At 40.4% G+C, this 21,567-nt stretch overlaps 1 protein-coding gene across 9 annotated transcripts in view; it reads left to right on the forward strand.

Annotated features, from left to right (window-relative positions):
• DPY19L4 (dpy-19 like 4) overlaps positions 1-21,567 on the forward strand; it is a 76,110-nt gene that overhangs the window by 47,694 nt on the left and 6,849 nt on the right. For 7 of the 9 annotated variants that reach the window (XM_005563724.5, XM_015455044.4, XM_015455043.4 and 4 more), the window contains 9 exons: positions 1,467-1,598; positions 1,995-2,093; positions 2,889-2,962; positions 4,328-4,486; positions 6,339-6,458; positions 14,247-14,367; positions 17,526-17,582; positions 18,265-18,347; positions 21,182-21,314. In XM_005563724.5, the coding sequence (XP_005563781.3) occupies positions 1,467-1,598; positions 1,995-2,093; positions 2,889-2,962; positions 4,328-4,486; positions 6,339-6,458; positions 14,247-14,367; positions 17,526-17,582; positions 18,265-18,347; positions 21,182-21,314 (978 nt within the window). The remainder of the gene's footprint in view (positions 1-1,466; positions 1,599-1,994; positions 2,094-2,888; positions 2,963-4,327; positions 4,487-6,338; positions 6,459-14,246; positions 14,368-17,525; positions 17,583-18,264; positions 18,348-21,181; positions 21,315-21,567) is intronic. The other 2 variants (XM_045398514.3, XM_073999101.1) reach the window with 1 other exon arrangement.

The following is a 21,567-nucleotide window of genomic DNA, read 5'->3' on the forward strand; positions in this document are numbered from 1 at the left end:
TAGATTGCAGAGTCCTAGGCCCAGCATTGCCAGGCAAAGGATAGAAAGGGGAGTTTGGAACTAAGAGAGTTATTTGGTAACTGGCACACTTCTGTAGAACCAGAACCCAAATCAAAAATAGAACATAAGCCAGGTATGGTGGCACATGCATGTAGTCCCAGCTACTCGGGAGGCCAAGGCAGGAGGATTGCTTAAACCCAGGAATTCAAATCCAGCCTGGGCAACACAGTGAGACCTTATCTGTACAAAAAATTTTTTTAAATTAGCTGTGTGAGGTGGGGGCTGAGGCGGGAGGATCACTTGACCAGCCTGAGCAACATGGTGAGACCCCACCTCTAAAAAAATTTAAAAAGGGAATAGATCATTACCAACACCCAGAAGTCTCCATCATGCTCTGTCTCCCAGTCATTACTTCAACCCCCAAGGGTAACTACTGTTCTGACTTGTAACAGTGAGGTATCTTTTTGGTTTTTTTTGAGACGGAGTCTCACTCTGTTGTCCAGGCTAGAGTGCGGTGGCTCAATCTCAGCTCACTGCAACCTCCACCTCCTGGCTTCAAGCGATACTCCTGCCTTAGGCTTCCAAGTAGCTGGGATTACAGGCGCTTGCCACCACACCCAGGTAGTTTTTGTATTTTTAGTAAAGATGGGATTTCACCATGTTAGCCAAACTGGTCTCGAACTCCTGACCTTTTGATCCACCCGCCTCAGCCTCCCAAAGTGTTGGAATTACAGGCATGAGCTACCGCACCTGACCGAGGTATCTTTTTTTTTTTTTTTAAGTGGCTCTGGCTATTGACTGATTTTTTTTCTTTTTGTTTTTTATTTTATTTTAATTTATTTATTTTTACTTTTTTGGAGACAGGGTCTCACTCTGTCACCCAGGCTGGAGTGCAGTGGCTCAATCATGGTTCACTGCAACCTCTGCCTCCCAGGCTCAAGCGATCCTTCTGCCTCAGCCTCCTGAGTAGCTGAGACTACAAGTGCGTGCCACCATGCCCGTCTGATTTTTCTTTTTTCTTTTTCTTTTTTTGAGACAGTCTTGCTCCGTCACCCAGGCTGGAGTGCAATGGTGCGATTTTGGCTCACTGCAACTTCCACCTACCGGGTTAAGCAATTCTCTTGCCTCAGCCTCCCGAGTAGCTGGGATTACAGGCTCTCGCCACCATGCCCAGCTAATATTTTTTGTTTTTAATAGAGACGGGTTTCACAATGTTGGCCAGACTTGTCTCGAACTCCTGACCTCAAGTGATCTACCCACCTTGGCCTCCCAAAGTGCTGGGATTTCAGATGTGAGCCACCATGCCCGGCCAACATTAAAAATATTGATTGAACATTTGCATAATACTTTCCTAAATTATAGTAGAGCATTTACTGTATAATTATAGTTAAATCTAAATAAAACAAATGAAAACATGTATGATAAAATATAACTTATTCTCACTTATTTTATTTTTGTCACAACAGGTTTATGAAGTTTATAAAATCTACATATTTTCCCTCTTTCTGGGATATTTACTGCAATTTGAGAATCCAGCTTTGTTGGTATCTCCTTTACTAAGTTTAGTAGCAGCCTTAATGCTTGCTAAGTGCCTTCAGGTAATTAGAACTGTCTTTTTATTGTTCTTATTTTAATTTATTTCTTTTGAGATGGAGTCTTGCTCTGTTGCCCAGGCTGGAGTACATCTCAGCTCACTGCAACCTCTGCCTCCTGGGTTCAAGTGATTCTCCTGCCTCAGCCTCCCAAGTAGCTGGGATTAGAAGCATGTGCCACCCCACCCAGCTAATTCTTGTATTTTTAGTAGAGACCGGGTTTCACCATGTTGGCCAGGCTGGTGTCAAACTCCTGACCTCAAGTGATCCCCCCTCCTTGGCTTCCCAAAGTGCTGAGATTACAGGCTTGAGCCACTGTGCTCGGCCATTCTTATGATTACTTTTTAAATTGTTAATTTTTTAACACCTCACTTCTTTATTCATATGCTTTTTCCTCCACAGCTGAATGTGAAGAAAGGAAGTTTTGTAGCTAAAATAATAAAAGTGATTAATTTTTACTTGGTGTGTACTCTGACAATAACATTGAATATTATAATGAAGGTAAGTAACTCTCTGGGATTCATATAGTAAAACAAAATGAATAATGAAGTATATTGGACTAAATTTTAATGAGAATAATGAGGTAGCACAGTAATAGAGTTTAAACAGTATAATTTTGAGTTAAACAATAATCATAACTAGCATATTGGGTGAGAAAGTAGGATTCTGATTCTTTTCTGTATATAGTTAAAAAGAAAAAGGGAATGCATATTTTTTATTAAGTTAAAAATGTCACCATATGGAATAAAGTGAGACAAATGAAAAGTGTTTAGAAGAGTGGGTGAGTTACTTGAGCCTGGTGGGATAAGGTTGAAATGTTCTTGATCACCTGAGGTTAGGAGTTTGAGACCAGGTTGGCCAACATGGTAAAACCTCATCTCTACTAAAAATACAAAAAATTAGCTGAGCGTGGTGGTACGTGTCTGTAATCCCAGCTACTGGGGAGGCTGAGGCAGGAGAATTGCTTGAACCTGGGAGGCAGAGGTTGCGGTGAGCCAAGATCATGCCATTGCACTCCAGCCTGGGCAACAAGAATGAAACTCTGTCTCAAAAAAAAAAAAAAGAAAAGAAAAAAAGAAATGTTCTTAGTACCCCATTGTAGTTTATGCTTTAACATAAGGTCATGGTATTGATTTATGTCAGTAAATCTCCTTGCTTCCTAGTCGTACCATATATTATTTATTCATATTTTTGTTTTGTAGTCTTGTTGTGTTTTCTGTCTCTAGTATTGGGGAAAGCATGTGCTTGTAAGCATAGCTAATATTTCTTTGTTTAACTGGTGTTTTTCTCTTCTAGATGTTTGTCCCACACAAAGAAAATGGGCATATGCTGAAATTCCTTGAAGTAAAATTTGGACTAAATATGACTAAGTAAGTTTTAGATTATGTAAGTTTACCTAAATTGATACCACTTAGACAATAAAGATAAAAAAACTTCAATGGCCGGGCATAGTGGCTCACATCTGTAATGCTAGCACTTTGGGAGGCTGAGGCGGGTAGTTCATGACTGCTTGGGCAACATGGCAAAACCCTGTCTCTACAAAAAAACCAACCAAAAAAAAAAAAAAAATTAGCTGGGTGTGGTGGTGCATGCCTTGGTCCCAGTTATTTAGGAAGCTGAGGTAGGAGGACCACCTGAGCCTGGGAGGTGGAGGTCGTAGTGAGCCAAGATTGTGCCAGTGCACCCCAGCCCGGGCGACAGTGAGACCCTGTCTTTAAAAATAAAAGAAAAAAAACCCTTAGAATGTGTTTACCACATTGTTAAACTTTAACATTTTGTTCTAAACCCAATGATTTAAGTAGACATTCTCAATCCATCAGTGAGCACTCCTGAACATCACTCCATCTCTAACATCCTTCCCCACGGCTAGGGATTGAGGATAGGAGTTTAGAGATGGATGAGAAATGAGGACGCAGATAAACATATATACAACCAGGAGTCTTGTTGATCATACTTAGGGCCAAAAAATGTTTATCCTGATTCATACTGCTCAAAAGGTTTACATTTCAAATGTTATGATTTATCTTAATAAGTAGGTATCTCTTTTTTAAGTGGGTCCTAGTTGAGTTACACCTGTCAATATAGAGTAGGTCTATCCAATAATAATATGTGAACCACTTATGTAATTGTAATTTTCTAGTAGCCATATTTTTAAAAATACAAAGAAGCAAGTGAAATTAATTTTAACATATTTTCTCTAATATATAAAAATAATTTGTAAACAATGTAAAAATTATTAAGGATATATTTTGTTTTTCAAATCATTATTTTGCTCTTCTTTTCTTTGAAATCCTGGGTGTATTTTGTACTTAAAGTATGTCTCAATTTGAATTGGCCACATTTCAGCTGTTTAAAAACCTCATGTCTCTAGTAGCTACCATATTTGACAATGCATTTGTAGAGGTTAGCCAGCTGAATTGTTTGTTGTCTTCTAGATAAAGATAGAAACCAAAATTCCCTAAAAACTATATTGGGCTTTAGAGATGGTCACGTTACTTGGCAATAAAAAGCAGCAGTTTTACATTCATTAGAGCAGTTTTAGTGAGAGCACATGCTTTGTTTACTAATACGTTACTATTATCGTCATTTATAAAGGATAGTACCTTGCTATTATAAGTAAACGGGTTTAGGAAATGTGGTTTTTCTTAGTTTTTACTGATATTAAAAAAAATACTTCTGTGTTCAGTAGTTTAAAACGTCTGTGAATTTAATATCATGCTTTTTGTCTTCTATAGGAATTTTACAATGAATTGGCTCCTCTGTCAAGAATCCCTGCAGGCACCATCTCAAGATTTTTTTCTGCGATTGACACAGTCTTCTTTATTACCTTTCTATATCCTGGTGTTAATTATTTGTTTTCTTTCTATGTTGCAAGTTATTTTTAGGAGGATTAAGTAAGTACCTATGAGAATCAATCATATTACTAACATACATTATGGAAATATATGAAATACTTATTTTTAATATTCTTCCAATATTTTTATATTTGTTTTAGAGCTTCTAATTCCATTCTCTTTTCATTGACATGGAAAATATCATTATAAGATATGTTGGCCAGGTGCGACGGCTCACACCTGTAATCCCAACACTTTGGCAGGCCAAAGCCGGCAGATCACAAGGTCGGGAGTTTGAGACCAGTCAGGCCAATATGGTGAAACCCCATCTCTACTAAAAGTACAAAAATTAGCTGGACGTGATGGCGCTCACTGTTAATCCTAGCTACTCGGGAGGCTGAGGCAGGTGAATCGCTTGAACCCGGAAGGCAGAGGTTGTGGTAAGCCGAGATTGCACTACTGCACTCCAGCCTGGGCAACAGAGTGACACTCCCTGTCAAAAAAAAAAAAAAAAGGTTTTGTTGACCAGAAAAATTTAAACTTAGTTTTTTGTTTTGTTTTGTTTTTTGTTTCTGTCTTTTTTTTTGAGACAGAGTCTCACTCTTGTTGCCCAGGCTGGAGTGCAGTCGCACAATCTTGGCTCTGTGCAACCTCTGCCTCCCGGGTTCAAGCAATTCTCCTACCTTAGCCTGGGTTCAAGCGATTCTCCTACCTCAGCCTCCCGAGTAGCTGGGATTACAGGCATGCGCTGCCACGCCCAGCTAATTTTGTATTTTATCTATGTTGGTCAGGTTGGTCTCAAACTCCCGACCTCAGGTGATCCACCCGCCTCGGCCTCCCAAAGTGCTGGGATTACAGGCATGAGCCACCGTGCTCAGCCCTAAACTTAGAGACTTAATATATAACTGAAGTTTAAATAATCAGTTAAACTTTTACAGACCGATTCACTAATTTGTACAAATGTTTACTTAATATAAGAATAATTTATTCTATTTAACTTAAACGAAGTTAGCAGTATAAGTAGTTTTAAATTACAAAGTTTGAGGCCAGGGGCAGTGGCTTATGCCTATAATTCCAACAATCTGAGAGGCTGACGCAGGATTGCTTGATGCCAGGAGTTCAAGACCAGCCTGGGCAACACAGTGAGACCCCCATCTCTTAAAGAAAAAGAAAAAAAAAAAGCTATAAAGTTTGACTAACCTTTGATGTTTTTATCATGTTTGAAAAGACAGAGATTGTGTATAATTTCTTAATTTTAAGAATTTATTCAAATTATGATTTAACTATATTAATTTAGCAATTGCTAGTTGATTCATAATTGATCTTGGAAGAAGAACCTACAAATCTTTATTATTATTTTCTTTTTTTTGAGACAGAGTCTTACTCTGTCACTCAGGCTGGAGTGCAGTGGCACGATCTTGGCTCACTGCAACCTCCACCTCCCAGATTCAAGCGATTCTCCTGCCTCAACCTCCAGAGTAGCTGAGATTTCAAGCATGCACCACCATGGCTGGCTAATTCTTGTATTTTAGTAGAAACGGGGTTTCATCATGTTGGCCAGGCCGGTCTTGAACTCTTGACCTCAAGTGTCCTCCCACTTTGGCCTCCCAAAGTTCTGGGATTACAGGCGTGAGTCACTGCTCCTAGCCCTTTTTTATTTTTCTGAAAATTCATGTTTAGTCTTCATAGAGTTTGTTGTCTTCAGGTTCTAAAAGCCATTTGCAGAAACGTAGTATATATGTTAGGTATTTAACTAGTACAATATACTTTCAAATTTTAAAGATCACCTATATTTTTTGTTCTGTTGAAATATAAAATTTTAGGTATGTACTTCAAAGATGATAAACAATGTATCTTTGGTTTTTTACAAATATATTTTCAAAGTATTAAAAAATACATTTTCTTTTTGTAGTGGTAAGTCCCTGAAGGAAACTGTTACTCTTGAAGATGGACGAATTGGAGAAAGACCAGAAATAATTTATCATGTAATTCACACTATTTTATTGGGTTCTCTTGCAATGGTTATAGAAGGGTAAGTGTACTTTATGTGATCCCTTTGTTTTTACAAAGATTGTTGGCCGAGAGCAGTGACTCACACCTGTAATCCCAGTACTTTGGGAGGCCAAGGCAGGCAGCTCACCTGAGGTCAGGAGTTTGAGACCAGTGTGACCAACATGGTGAGACTCCATCTCTACTAAAAATACAAAAATTAGGTGGTGGTGTGCGCCTGTAGTCCCAGCTACTGGGGAGGCTGAGGTGGCAGGGTCTGTCGAACCTGGGAGGTACAGGTTGCAATGAGCCGAGATTGCGCCACTGCACTCTAGCCTGAGCAACAGAGCGAGACACCGTCTCAAAAAAAAAAAAAAAAGTAAAAAAACCCACAAAGATTGTCTTTTTTTTTTTTTTTTTTTTTTTTAGAATCTCGTTCTGTCACCCAGGCTGCAGTGCAGTAGCGCAATCTCAGCTCACTGCAACCTCCGCCTCCCAGGTTCAAGCAATTTTGTCTCAGCCTCCTCAGTAGCTGGGATTACAGGCGTACAGCACCATGCCCGGCTAATTTATTTGTATTTTTAGTAGTGACAGGGTTTCACCACATTGGTCAGGCTGGTCTTGAACTCCTCACCTCATGATCTGCCCGCCTTGGCCTCCCAAAGTGTTGGGATTACAGGTGTGAGCCACCATGCCCAGCAAAGATTGTCTTTTTTAATGATAATAAGTAGATACATCTAATAATACATTTATAAAACTTTATAAAAACTCAAAACCTATAAACTTTCTTAATTTATCTGGAGTTTACAAAGATGTTTATAGTATAATGAACTGACATTTACTTATTCATTCATTTGTTTAAAAACTATTGAACATATTCCAAGTTCTAGGCGTTGTGCTAGGTGCTAAAGGTACCTCAATAAGCCCAATAGTGGAACAGACAGTCTCTAACCTTATTTAACTTATGGCCTAATGGAGATGACAGATGTCAATCATACAAAAATAAAATTACAACTTTGGTAAGTGAAGGAGATGTACATGGTGCTATAAGAACATATAAAACAGAATTTGACTTAAAGAGATCAGAAAGGTTCCCTAAGGAAAAAGTGCCTGAGACCTGAAGGGTGAGTAGGAGTGGACTAGGTGACCCAAAGAGGCAAGAGTACTGCAGGTAGAGGGAACGGCATATGCCCAGGCCTGGGCAGGAAGGATCATGGCACATTGCTGGCAGGAGGAAAAGGAGCTCAGTCTGGCTGTAGCACAGGGAGCTTGTGGTAGGCTTTTATCCTTTCCTTACCTCATTTATTTTATTGTCTTTCAATGGCAAATGAACTTTTACAAAATATATGTAGGGCCCCATTTAATGTTCAATAAGGTAGAATTTTTGTATTTCACTTGCTTGATCATTTTAGTGTTCTGTATACCTTAAATTTGTTAAGGCAAAATAGGTATTCACATATTAATATTTAGATAAGTTATGTAATAATTGTTTAGGGAGTTTGAATCCTTGAAACATATCTTGCACTATTTATTTTTAAGTATTTAGTTTTTAAACTTCCCTTCCTGCTTCTGTAGAAAATCGTGCCATCTTGTTAATAAACTTTATTAAAATGTATTCATTCAGCAGAAGTTTTTGGTTTTTTCATACTCTTCTAGCAATAGTGGGAGATACAGAAATACACATGATAGGATCCCCCTTCCTCAGAAGCACACAGTCTAGGAAGGTAAATGCAATGGTCAGAAATTCCTAAGACCATCCTTACTTCTGTCACCAACTGCAAGTTTGAGAGTCCTCCAAACTACCCTCAGGCTTGATTTTAAAAAGTCATTATACTCGAGTTACAGTTTGTTACAGTGAAAGGACACAGATTAAAATCAGCAGAGGAAAGAGACCCATAGGACAAGGTCCAGGAGACACCAAAGCACAGAACTACCATTTGTTCCCTCCCAGTGGAATCATGCAGACAGTACCTGTTTTCCTCTCAGAAACGATGTGTGACAGTACACACGGAGTACTGTCAATCAGGGAAGCTCACCCATGCTTTGAATTTAGGGTTTGTACTGGGGCTCAGTCATATATATGTGGTTGACCACCTGTGTGGCTGACATTAGTCTTCAGCCCTTCAGAAGTTGAACTGACACCACATGGCCCAAGGCTCCCACCATAAATCACACTGTTAGCATAGACTCTTATGCATGACCTAAAGGACCCAGGCAAACGAAGATGCTCTTATCAGGCAAGAGGTTACCACCTAGAAGTTGAGGGCAAAGGCCAAATCTCTTTTTAAGCAAGGTTAATCCTTTACTGTACAATAAATAAGATGCATGGGAATACGTTTCATAAAAGGCAATATATGAGGCCGGGCACAGTGACTCACGCCTGTAATCCTAGCATTTTGGGAGCCTGAGGCAAGCGGATCACTTGAGGTCAGGAGTTTGAAACCAGCCTGGCCAACATGGTGAAACCCCGTCTCTATTAAAAATACAAAAAAATTAGCTGGGTGTGGTGGTAGGCACCTGTAATCTCAGCTACTCAGGAGACTAAGGCAGGATAATCACTTGAACCCAGGAGGCGGAGGTTGCAGTGAGCCAAGATTGTGCCACTGCACTCTAGCCTGGGCGGCAGGGCAAGACTCCCTATCAGAAAACAACAACAACAACAACAACAAAAGGCAATATATGAAACTCTTTGCATATTAAAGTTAATCATTCTTAAGTTGTAATTCATATAGGAGCATCTTTCTTTAATAGATGAAAGAAGAAAATGTTACCATCTTTAGAAGTTTGGAGCTTTAAATTCTTCAATTAGGTTACTTGTATAGAAACTGAATGTTTAATAGCATTGAAGATAATTATGTTTAAGTTTTTGTTTTTTGTTTTTGTTTTTTGAGACAGAGCCTTTGTCGCCCAGGCTGGATTGTAGTGGCACAATCTCAGCTCACTGCAACCTCTGCCTCCCAGTTCAAGTGATTCTCCTTCCTCAGCCTCCCAAGTAGCTGGGTACAGGCATGCGCCACCAAGCCCAGCTAATTTTGTATTTTGAGTAGAGATGGGGTTTCTTCATGTTAGTCAGGCTGGTCTTGAACTCTTGATCTCAGGTGATCCGCCTGACTCAGCCTCCCAAAGTGCTAGGATTACAGGCATAAGCAGGTGCGCCTGTTTTTGTGTTTTTGAGAGATAGGCTGGGCGTGGTGGCTCACGCCTATAATCCCAGCACTTTGGAAGATGGAGGACGATGATCACTTGAGCCCGGGAGTTTGAAACCAATCTGGGCAACATGGCAAGACCCCATCTCTACAAAAAAAAAAAAAAGCGCCAGGCATGGTGGCATACGTCTGTGGTCCCAGCCACTATGGAGGCTGAGGTGGATGGATTGCTTCAGCCTTGGAGTTCAAGGCCACAGTGAGTCATGATCATGCCACTGCACTCCAGTCTGGGCGACAGAGTGAGGCCGCGTCTTCAGTTAAAAAAAAGAAAAAAAGACAGGGTCTCATTCTGTCGCCCAGACTGGAGTACAGTGGTGCCATCACAGCTCACTGTGCTCTCGAACTCCCAGGCTCAAGCAATGCTCCCACGATATCCTCCCAACTAGATGGGACCACAGGCTGGTGTCACCATGCCTGGCTAATATTTTTTAAAGTTTTTGTAGAGATGAGGTCTCACCATGTTGCCCAGGCTGGTCTTGAACTCCTGGGCTCAAGCCATCCTCCCATCTCAACCTCCCAAAGTGTTGGGATTATAGGCGTGAGCCCCTGTACCCAGCCACATTTAAGTTTTTTTAAAATTATGATAAAAAAGTACATAACATAAAATCCACTATCTTAATGTTTTTTAAGTATACAATTCAGCAGTGTTTAGTATATTCACACATTGTTGTACAACAGATCTGCACAACATTTTCATCTTGTAAATCTAAAACTGTATATCGATGAACAACTCTCATTTTTTTCCCTACCCTCAACCTCTAATAATCACCATTTTACTTTCCATTTCTTTCTTTTTTTTTTTTTTTGAGACGGAGTTTCACCCTTGTTGCCAGGCTGGAGTGCAATGCTATGATCTCAGCTCACCGCAGCCTCCACCTCCCGGATTCAAGCAATTCTCCTGCCTCAGCCTCCCAAGTAGCTGGGATTACAGGCATGCGCCACCATGTCCAGCTAATTTTGTATTTTTAGTAGGGATGGGGTTTCTTCCATGTTGGTCAGGCTGGACTCGAACTCCCGACTTCAGGTGATCTGCCCACCTTGGTTTCCCAAAGTGCTGGGATTACACCAGGAGCCACTGTGCCTGGCCTTTACTTTCCATTTCTTTATTTTTTTTTTTTTTTTTTTGAGACAGAGTCTCGCTCTGTCGCCCAGGCTGGAGTGCAGTGGCGCGATCTCGGCTCACTGCAAGCTCCGCCTCCCGGGTTCCCGCCATTCTCCTGCCTCAGCCTCCCGAGTAGCTGGGACTACAGGCGCCCACAAACCGCGCCCGGCTAATTTTTTGTATTTTTAGTAGAGACGGGGTTTCACCGTGGTCTCGATCTCCTGACCTTGTGATCCGCCCGCCTCGGCCTCCCAAAGTGCTGGGATTACAGGCGTTAGCCACCGCGCCCGGCTTTACTTTCCATTTCTATGAATTTGTTTACTTTAGATACCTCATGTAAGTGGAATCCTATAGTGTTTATCTTTTTGTGACTGGCTTATTTCACTTTATGTCACATCATCAAATTTCATCTATATTGTAAGATGACAAGATTTTCTTCTTTTTCAAGGCTAAAAAATATTTCACTGTGGATACAAGGAGTCTTCAAAAAGTTCGTGAAACATGCATATTGGAAAAAACTATGCACGTATTCCAATTTTTTTGTGTGTGCCAAAACCATTGTGCCCCTAGATCAGCTGCAAACAAGAGCAGAGCTCTCCTTTTTTTTTTTTTTTTTTTTTTTGAGACAGGATCTTGTTCTCTTGCCTAGGCTGGAGTACCGTGGTGCCATCTCGACTCACTGTAACGTCCACCTCCCAGGTTCAAGCTACTATCCTGCATCAGCCTCCAGAGTAGTTGGGATTACAGGCGTGCGCCACCATCCCTGGCTAAATTTTGTATTTTTATTAAAGATGGGGTTTCACCGTGTTGGCCAGGCTGGTCTCGAACTCCTGACCTCAGGTGTTCCACCCGCCTCAGCCTCCCAAAGTGCTGGGAATTCAGGTGTGAGCCACTGCACCCAGCCTCTTAATTTTTGAAAATTAAAAAAATTCTTTTGTAGAGACAGGGTCTAATTTTGTTGCCCAGGCTGGTCGTGAACATCTGGCTTCAAATGATCCTACTGTCTTGGCCTCCCAAAGTGTTGGGATGACAGGCGTGTGCCACTGTACCCAGCCTGGATATTTCTTTATTTTCTCCATTCCATGGCTTTGCTGTTTTATAAAACTGCAGTGGTTAACATTTATACTCTAGGCCCAGATTCTTCCAGTCTCTTCTGAGTTTGACACCAGGGAATATATCATAGAAGGGTCTGATTGTTCTCCTTAGTATTTATTACAAAAGTTGTCCCTTGAAATGTTATTTTTTTCTTGATAATCTGTACTAAGCACTGATATCTATTAATTTTTCTAAACTTTTCCTCTTCCATTTTTAGCAGTTGGCATCTCCTACGGAGATGGGTTCCTTTTGTTTTCTTTAACATCTACAACATAAAGTAATGTATTTTCTTCTAATGATACAAGTTAATTTTTTTCTGTACACCTTGATTTTTAATCTTTTTAATTTAAGAGCTAAATTTTTAACTTTTTTTTTTTTTTTTGAGATGGAGTCTCGCTCTGTCATCCAGGCTGGAGTGCAGTGGCATGATCTCAGCTCACTGCAAGTTCTGTCTCCTGGGTTCACGCCATTCTCCTGCCTCAGCCTCCCGAGTAGCTGGGACTACAGGCACCTGCCACTACGCCCGGCTAATTTTTTGTATTTTTAGTAGAGACAGGGTTTCCCTATGTTGCCCAGGCTGGTCTCAAACTCCTGACCTCAGGTGATCCACTGCTTCATCCTCCCAGTTTGCTGGGATTACAGGCAAGAGCCACCACACATGGCCAAATTTTTATATTTTTACTAGAGATGGGATTTCACCATGTTGGCCAGGCTGGTCTTACACTGCTGACCTCAAGTGATCTGGCCATCTCAGCCTCCCAAAGTCCTGGGATTACAGGTGTGAGCCACTGTGCCCAGCCCCAAGTGTTATTTTTGCTTGTGCCATATATCTACATTAAAAAAAATAGAAAGCAAAAATTAGGTTAACATTGCGCATGAAGTTTTGCATTTTGCTTTTTTGTTTCTTATAATAATGTATTTAGTCAATACCTATTGAAGAACAGAAGTTTGTTTTTGTTTTTGTTTTTTCCAATTTTCTTGCTAGTAAAACAAAATGCTGTAGTTAAAACTCTTGTGTGTGGCCAGGCACGGTGGCTCACGCCTGTAATCTGAGCACTTTGGGAGGCCAAGGCAGGTGGATCACTTGAGGTCAGGATTTGAGACCAGCCTGGCCAACATGGTGAAACCTGGTCTCTACTAAAAATACAGAAATTAGCTGGGCACGGTGGCATGTGCCTGTAATTCCAGCTACTTGGGAGGCTGAGGCAGGAGAATTGCTTGAACCCAGAAGGCGGGGGTTGCAGTGAGCCAAGATCACACCCGCTGTACTTTAGCCTGGGCGACAGTGAGACTCCGCTTCAAAAAAAAAAAAAAAAAAACCCCTTGTATGTCTATCTTTATACTCTTATGCTAATATATTTTCAGGCTACATTACTAGAAATAGCATTGCCTATCTTAGAGGGTTTGTTTTTTTTTTTTTTTTAGACAGAGTCTTGCTCTTCACCCAGGCTGGAGTACAGTGGTGCAATTTTGGGTCACTGCAACCTCTGCCTTCCAGGCTTAGGTGATCCTCCTGCCTCAGCCTCCCAAGTAGCTGGGACCACAGGCATATGTCACCACGCCTGGCTAATTTTTGTAGTTTTGGTAGAGACGGGGTTTCACTGTGTTGCCCAGGCTGGTCCCAAACTCCTGGCCTCAAGTGATCCACCCACCTCAGCCTCCCAAAGTGCTGGGATTACAGGCATGAGCCACCACACATGGCCAAATTTTTGTATTTTTACTAGAGATGGGATTTCACCATGTTGGCCAGGCTGGTCTTACACTGCTGACCTCAAGTGATCTGGCCATCTCACCCTCCCAAAGTCCTGGGATTACAGTTCTCCAAACTGCCTTCTGAAAAAACTCTAATAGTTTATATTCTCTCCAAGAATACAATTTTCCTGCATCCTCATCAGTTTTTTTTTTTTTTTTTTTTTTTTTTTGAGACGGAGTCTCACGCTGTTGCCCAGGCTGGAGTGCAGTGGCGCGATCTCGGCTCACTGCAAGCTCCGCCTCCTGGGTTCCCGCCATTCTCCTGCCTCAGCCTCCTGAGTAGCTGGGACTACAGGCGCCCGCCACCGCGCCCGGCTAATTTTTTGTATTTTTTTTTTAGTAGAGACGGGGTTTCACTGTGGTCTCGATCTCCTGACCTTGTGATCCGCCCGCCTCGGCCTCCCAAAGTGCTGGGCTTACAGGCTTGAGCCACCGCGCCCGGCCCCTCATCAGTATTAATGCTTTTATTTTATCCTAATTTGCTAGACCACATGTCTGCTTGATTTTTAAAAAACTAGATAACAATCTGTTGCTGAAAATTAGAGGCTAAGCTTTTTCACTGTCCCTTAACATTTTGGTATTTTTGTGAGTAGCAGGAAAGAGCTCAGAGGAGAGAAATTAGATAATAATGGTGTTCACAGGATGTCTCATGTATGACTCCATTTGTGTTTTCCAGCTTGAAGTACATCTGGATTCCTTATGTGTGCATGTTAGCAGCATTTGGCGTATGTTCTCCTGAACTTTGGATGACACTTTTCAAGTGGCTTCGATTAAGAACTGTACACCCAATATTGTTGGTGAGTCATTATTTCGCGTTAAGTATTTGTTTCTCTTCTGATTATATAAAATCAAAGCTAATAAGTGGAAACTACATTGAATACAATTGAAATAGCATGAGTAAATTACATGATGACTTACAGGTAGAAAAACAGATCCTGTGCAAAACATTTTTAAAAATAATTTCTGGGCTGGGCACGGTGGCTCACGCATGTAATCCCAGCACTTTGGGAGGCTGAGATGGGTGGATCACTTGAGGCCAGGAGTTCGAGACCAGCCTGGCCAACATGGTAAAACCCTGTCTCTACTTAAAATACAAAAAAAACTAGCTGGGCATGGTGGCACATGCCTGTAGTCCCAGCTACTCGAGAGGCTGAGAATTGAGAATTGCTTGAACCCAGGAGGCAGAGGTTGCAGTAAGCCAAAATCACACCACTGCACTGCAGCCTGGCAACAGAGCAAGACTTTGTCTCAAAAAATAAAAATTAAAAAAAAAAATTCTGATTATCAAAGTAATGCATTTTAATGCATACAACTTTAAAAATAAAAGGTAAAAATGTAAGTGAATCAGTAATGTGAGAGGCCACCAAGAATTAATTTTTATAATATCTTTCTTGGTTTGATTTAGAACTATGGTATATTTTCTATATGAATGGAACATTCCATTCTGCCTGCTGTGTGCTTGGGATACAAAGATAATTATAGCATAGTTAATTTCATCAAGTGGATTATAATCTCTGGGCGTAAAAACAGATAATAAGAATTCGACCCTCTGTCCCCTGCTCCCTCCGCTTCCACTTTCTCCAACCTGCCAGCTCTTCCTTCTCTCCCTGTCCTGCCTCCTAAAAAACAAAAAGAACTTTTCTTTTCTTTTTTTTTTTTTTTTTTTTTTTTTGAGACGGAGTCTCGCTCTGTCCCCCAGGCTGGAGTGCAGTGGCGCGATCTCGGCTCACTGCAAGCTCCGCCTCCCGGGTTCACGCCATTCTCCTGCCTCAGCCTCCCGAGTAGCTGGGACTACAGGCGCCCACAACCGCGCCCGGCTAATTTTTTGTATTTTTAGTAGAAACGGGGTTTCACCGTGGTCTCGATCTCCTGACCTTGTGATCCGCCCGCCTCGGCCTCCCAAAGTGCTGGGATTACAGGCGTTAGCCACCGCGCCCGGCCTAGAACTTTTCATAGGGTTCTTTTAGAACATAGGGAAGGGCTACTTAATTCTGTTTTTCTTTTTTTTTAGGCACTCAAATAAGGCTTTCCAATCTGAGATTAGAAAGATATTTAGTTATTAGGCAAATGAAGGGGAAAGAGAGGGTATTCATGGTAGAAGGAATAGACACAGAGGTAGGCAAAGAACATGATGTAATCAAAGGGACTGGGAAAAAGGCACAATATATTTAGTTTTCTTGGCACACAAAGTGTGAGGTAGGTAGGGGTGGTCAAGAAATGAGACTGGAGAAATGGAGGAAGGTGAGGCCATGGGGTCCCTGAGTGTCATGCTGCAGAGCTGGCTCTCATGCCGTCGGCAGTGGGAAGGAATTGGGATGTGTATGCCTCATGGAAAGCGAGAGAGTCAGACTTGTATTTTCTATTTGCTCACTCTGACAATTCTGTGAAGGATAGTCCACAGGGAACAAACTTCAGTCACAGAGGAGGCAGAGTGGATAGAAGTAATTGAAGCTTCAATTTATTGAATGCTCATTATGTCAGGTACTGTTTGAAGCATTTCACATGCTATTCAGTCTTAGATTTTCTCTGTTTTATAGATAAAAACAAGGCTTTAATTGGTTAAATAACTTGCTTGAGATTGCCAAGCTTGTAAGTATGGAAATCATGCTTCACGCCCAGGATTTTCTTTTCTCTTTTTTTTTTTTTTTTTTTTTTGAGACGGAGTCTCGCTCTGCCGCCCAGGCTGGAGTGCAGTGGCCGGATCTCAGCTCACTGCAAGCTCCGCCTCCTGGGTTCACGCCATTCTCCTGCCTCAGCCTCCCGAGTAGTTGGGACTACAGGCGCCCGCCACCGCGCCCGGCTAGTTTTTTGTATTTTTTAGTAGAGACGGGTTTTCACCGTGTTAGCCAGGATGGTCTCGATCTCCTGACCTCGTGATCCGCCCGTCTCGGCCTCCCAAAGTGCTGGGATTACAGGCTTGAGCCACCGTGCCCGGCCTTTTTTTTTTTTTTTTTTTTTTGAGACAGAGTCTGACTCTCCCAGGCTGGAGTGCAGTGGCACAGTCGTGGTTCACTGTAGCCTTAAACTCCTGGGCTTAAGCAATCCTCCTTCCTCATCCTCCTGAGTAGCTGGGGCTTCAGGCACACTCCACCATGCCCAGCTAATTAAAACATTTTTTTTTTTAGAGACAGGGTCTCTCTGTGTTGCCCAGGCTGGTCTCAAACTCCTAGACTCAAGCAATCCTCCCACCTTGGCCCCCTAAGTTCTGGAATTATAGGTGTGAGCTACCGCACCCAGCCACACCCAGGTTTTTCTGACTCCAAAGCCCATTCGATTAGCAGTATGCCAGATTGGAATGAAAAAAGTAGTTAGAAGATCAGTAAGCCTCACTGCTTATTAAGTATGGGGAAATGAGGAACAGGGAGATATCTTAGATGTTTCCTAGGTTTCTGGTGGATCATAGGGTCACTAAAAGACATGGGACAGTAGGCAGAACACGTTTTATTATAGCAGGACGATGATACATTATCTTTAATGATATTCGTGTCGTATTTTGCCAGTCTTATTTCGAGGAGAGTTTATGCATTCTTATTTTAACAGACTAGTGTACCGATGTATATTAGCTATTTTTTTGTGTTAATTCATTGTCTTTTTTGTTGATAGCTTTTCATGTAGTAGTGTACTATCCTTTGTAAGATCTGTATAACATAGATTTCTGGCAAATTTTTCAAATATCGACTTGCCATTTGAAATTATGAGCATTACCTTTTTAATGTTCTGCGTTAAATTTTTATAGTAAATGTTTATGTCTCACTTTACTTCCAAGTTAATATCTTTGAAAGTCATTAGTTTTCACCCGTCTCATTCTGTGAACTAGGTTCTATGTTGACTTCATTTTTTTTGAAATTTTGTATAACTATAGAGATATATGATTGATCATAGAGTAGTGTCTATTACCTCTAACATGTATTCTGAAATGTATTTATCTGTAATCCTTTTTGCTTTCATATTTTAGGCTCTTATTCTGAGCATGGCTGTGCCTACTATAATAGGTCTCAGCTTATGGAAAGAGGTAAAACAATTAGATTTTTATATTAATAAAATGTACTTTATCTACAAGGGTAGTGATAAATTTGTATGTGTGGGTAGGAAACATGTTGAGACACTATCCTAACAAAATAAAATGTAATATTCTTAGTAATGCTTAATTTTTTTTGTTATTAGGAACATTGTAGAAGAGCTAAAACATTTCTAGAATGCCACCTGATGCTGTTTTCTGCAGTCTAATGCTAGTGTTAATTCAGTTTATAATTGGCAAAGGAAATTGCTGAGTAAATAGGAATTAATATTAAAACACATTTTGTTAACTCCAAAACTTTATCATCTATGAAATGATATAAATTCTGCAAATTATTGGAACTGAAAATTTATTTATTTAATTATATTGTGTGTGCCTGAAAGATACAACTGATGATCAATTTATTATTGTTTGGTAATGACAAAATTATTTGTTGAGTCAAAGCAGTGAACTAACCATAAAATAGATTATTTGGATTGAGAAAAATAAGCAGGCCATTGAAGGAAAGCAAAGAGATCCATCATGACATTTTTTCCATGCGAAAGGTGTTGTAATATCATTTGCCTTAAGTTAGTCTGTTAGTCTTTTGAAATACTGTGGAACAGTTTTAAACTTTCTAATTACTGACATATACCTTTTGGGGCTTCTTTTTTTTTTTTTTTTTTTTGCATTTTAGTTTTTTCCAAGATTAATGACAGAATTAATGGAACTACAGGAATTCTATGACCCAGATACAGTGGAACTTATGACCTGGATAAAGTAAGGATTGAAGTGCCCAAGACTATTATTAAGCTATTAATTAATCACTGCATGCTATCTAATGAATTCACAGGAAATAATAAATTAATACTTCTCCAAATTTTTTCATCAAACTCAGGAGTTTTAGGGATATTTAGGTTTTGTTGGACTTAGTGATTCTAATTTTCTGCTCATCTCCATGGGCTTGAAAATATAGCCTTGGTTGGTATGAGATTTGAAAGTGCCATTGTCAAACTAAGTGTTTGGGATAAAAAAGAAGAGCTATCCTTTTATTTAGAGAGTCAAGGGGATGCTTATTCTGGCCTGTGTTGGAGGTGAATTGTCAGTGGATAACTAGCTTTGATAACCAGGGGTTTTAGATTTTAATGCCCACACAGGACAGGAGATGTGGTCTTAGGCCTGTGGAAGCAGGGAATTGGAATTGAGAACCCCCCAACACACACATATGTAACTCAGGGACCCTCAGAAGGCTACACTGACAGTGAAAGGATAGAAGAGCAAATACCTAGTTAGTGGAAGGATGGAATAGCAAGATACCAGACAGTAGAGAAGGAAGATAAGAAAGCATGTCTCTCTCGCATTCATCTCTTGGTTAGAGAAATTCTCCCCTCTCAATTTATAGCAATGGATCTGAATTCATGTGGGTTTATAGTTTGAAATTATACTTGTCTAGTGTAATTTGAAATTATGCTTGTCTAATCTAAGAAACCCCAAATTAAGAAATTAGCATTAGGCTGGGCGCGGTGGCTCACGCCTGTAATCCCAGCACTTTGGGAGGCTGAGGCGGGCGGATCACAAGGTCAGGAGATCGAGACCACGGTGAAACCCCGTTTCTACTAAAAATACAAAAAATTAGCCGGGCGCGGTTGTGGGCGCCTGTAGTCCCAGCTACTCGGGAGGCTGAGGCAGGAGAATGGCGTGAACCCGGGAGGCGGAGCTTGCAGTGAGCCGAGATCGCGCCACTGCACTCCAGCCTGGGCTGGGCGACAGAGCGAGACTCCGTCTCAAAAAAAAAAAAAAAAAAAAAAAAAAAAGAAATTAGCATTAAAAGTGGTTTGGGGTTGGTCTGGAATGCATGACACATCTTCAACCCATGTTATACAGGATTCCATAAGAAAGTTTCATGAAGGTAAGCTCTAAAATTATAAAACACATAAGCAGTTCAAGGAAGCTTGTCATAAACAGCAGAATTAGACCTCTAGCTATTTCTGATAATAAAATTTGTGTCATCATTTAGGGTTTGCTGCATAACAGAATGCCACAAAACTTAGTGGCTTACAAACAATAAATGTGTTATTCTACACCATCTTGAGAATTAGCAGGGTTAGGGTGCTGGGGAGGATTCTTTTGGTCTGGGCCAGCTCCACTGGGACTGGATAGTCTGGCAGGGTCTCTGTCACAAGTCTAGGGTTGGCTCTGTGTCAGCTGAGGGGATCAAACTGACTTGGCCCTCTGTCTCTCATCATCTAGCAGGTTAGCTTGGGCTTGTTTACAAGGTGGTAGTTGTAGAATTCCCAAGAGCGGCAAGAGAGGGCAATTCTCAATGTCAAGCATGTTTTAAGTCACTGCTTACACGGTGCTTACTATTGTCCTATTGGCCAAAGCAAATCACATGATTATGACTGGCGTTCCCTCCAAGACCATGACCATAGGGAGAGGAATTATTGTGGCCATTTTTGTAACCAGTCTATTCCATGGATGGAGACTACGAAATAACTACATTGAAATTTATTAAAGACATAAAAGAAGATAAGACATGAAAAAGTGATGAAATACTATCAAAAAAGACCAGAAAAATATGGGAAAAAAGACAAAAAGTGTTTCTAGAAATTTTAAATTGATTTATAGAATAGGTATACAGAAACAAGAATAGGTTTTATTATAATGTCTTGTTACTATAACATATCTTCTATTTTATAAAAATAGTTTTCTTTAGATCATCCTTAACTATTGCCCATTAATACTTTTTGTGAATTCTATTTGCTATTGTTGAATACTGCCTTGTGTTGTCATTAACAAAAGAGAAAGTTACATCTCTGTATGATTTACCACAGTATTTTCAAAGACAGCAAAGGCCCAAACAATTACCTATTGAACATTTATGTTACTGGGTACAATTACTGTGTTTTATATCTGCTTCCTCACTATTGAGGACTGTGGCCATATATGCCATCTCTTTCTTTCGATAGCCTGGCACCATCTCTAGCACATAGAGGTGGGTGCTTAATGTTAAATTCAGACAGTGAATAAATAAGTGAATGTATTAGAACAGCCCTTTGGGACCTGCTTGTAGGTTTTCCACCTTGCAACTAGCATCTGTCTGGGACTTGGGATAATGATTCAGAGTGGAGAAGTCCTATATTTTCCACCTGGAGACAGACACATGGATAAAGACAGAGAAGGAGCAGAAGGAGAGGTGGATTTGGAAGAAGTTGGGTTGTAGGTAGTTAATTTGCAAAAGATGGAGTTGAGAATTCACAGTATCACCACTGAACTAGTCACCTTATCTAAAATAATATATTCTGGTTACTGTCCCCTTACTCTGCATTATTTTTAATCATATTATCACCACCCAATATATATGTTTACTTCTTATTGTCTTCCCCCTGCTCCCTCTTTTTAGAAAAGTTTCTGTATCTTCAGCACAAGTGTCTGGTGCATAGTTAGGTGCCCATTTTTTTCTTTAAATGAATCCATAAATGAAATGAAAACTGACATTGAAATTTAAATGTATAAACATTGTAAGTTGTCTGGTGTTTCAGAGTTGATATAGATCAGTGATCTAAATAGTATACTTGCCTTTTCAGTGTGCAAATCTTTATGGTTCTTTGCAGAAGGCAAGCTCCAGTTGCAGCTGTGTTTGCAGGGAGTCCACAGTTAATGGGTGCGATTAAATTATGCACTGGATGGATGGTGACAAGTTTGCCTCTTTACAGTGATGATGATCTTCTCAAGAGAAATGAAAATGTAAGGCATTTTGAATTCTACATTTGGATCTCTTTTCCAGCACTTTGTATTTTAGCATAGTCTGCAGTATACGTATGCTTCTAGGTAGCTAGGAAAGTCCAAACAATTTTAAAAGAGTTAATTAACTTCTATTTCGGAAAACCTGTGTAATTAGTAATACATTTAACCAAGAGGAGACCCAAAATTAAAATATTAAGTTCTTTGTTTTATGAATAATATTGATATGTTTCTAAGAAAAATATCTAATGTTCCA

Source organism: Macaca fascicularis, chromosome 8 (genome assembly GCF_037993035.2).
Source record: "Macaca fascicularis isolate 582-1 chromosome 8, T2T-MFA8v1.1".
NCBI classification, from domain to species: Eukaryota; Metazoa; Chordata; class Mammalia; order Primates; family Cercopithecidae; genus Macaca; species Macaca fascicularis.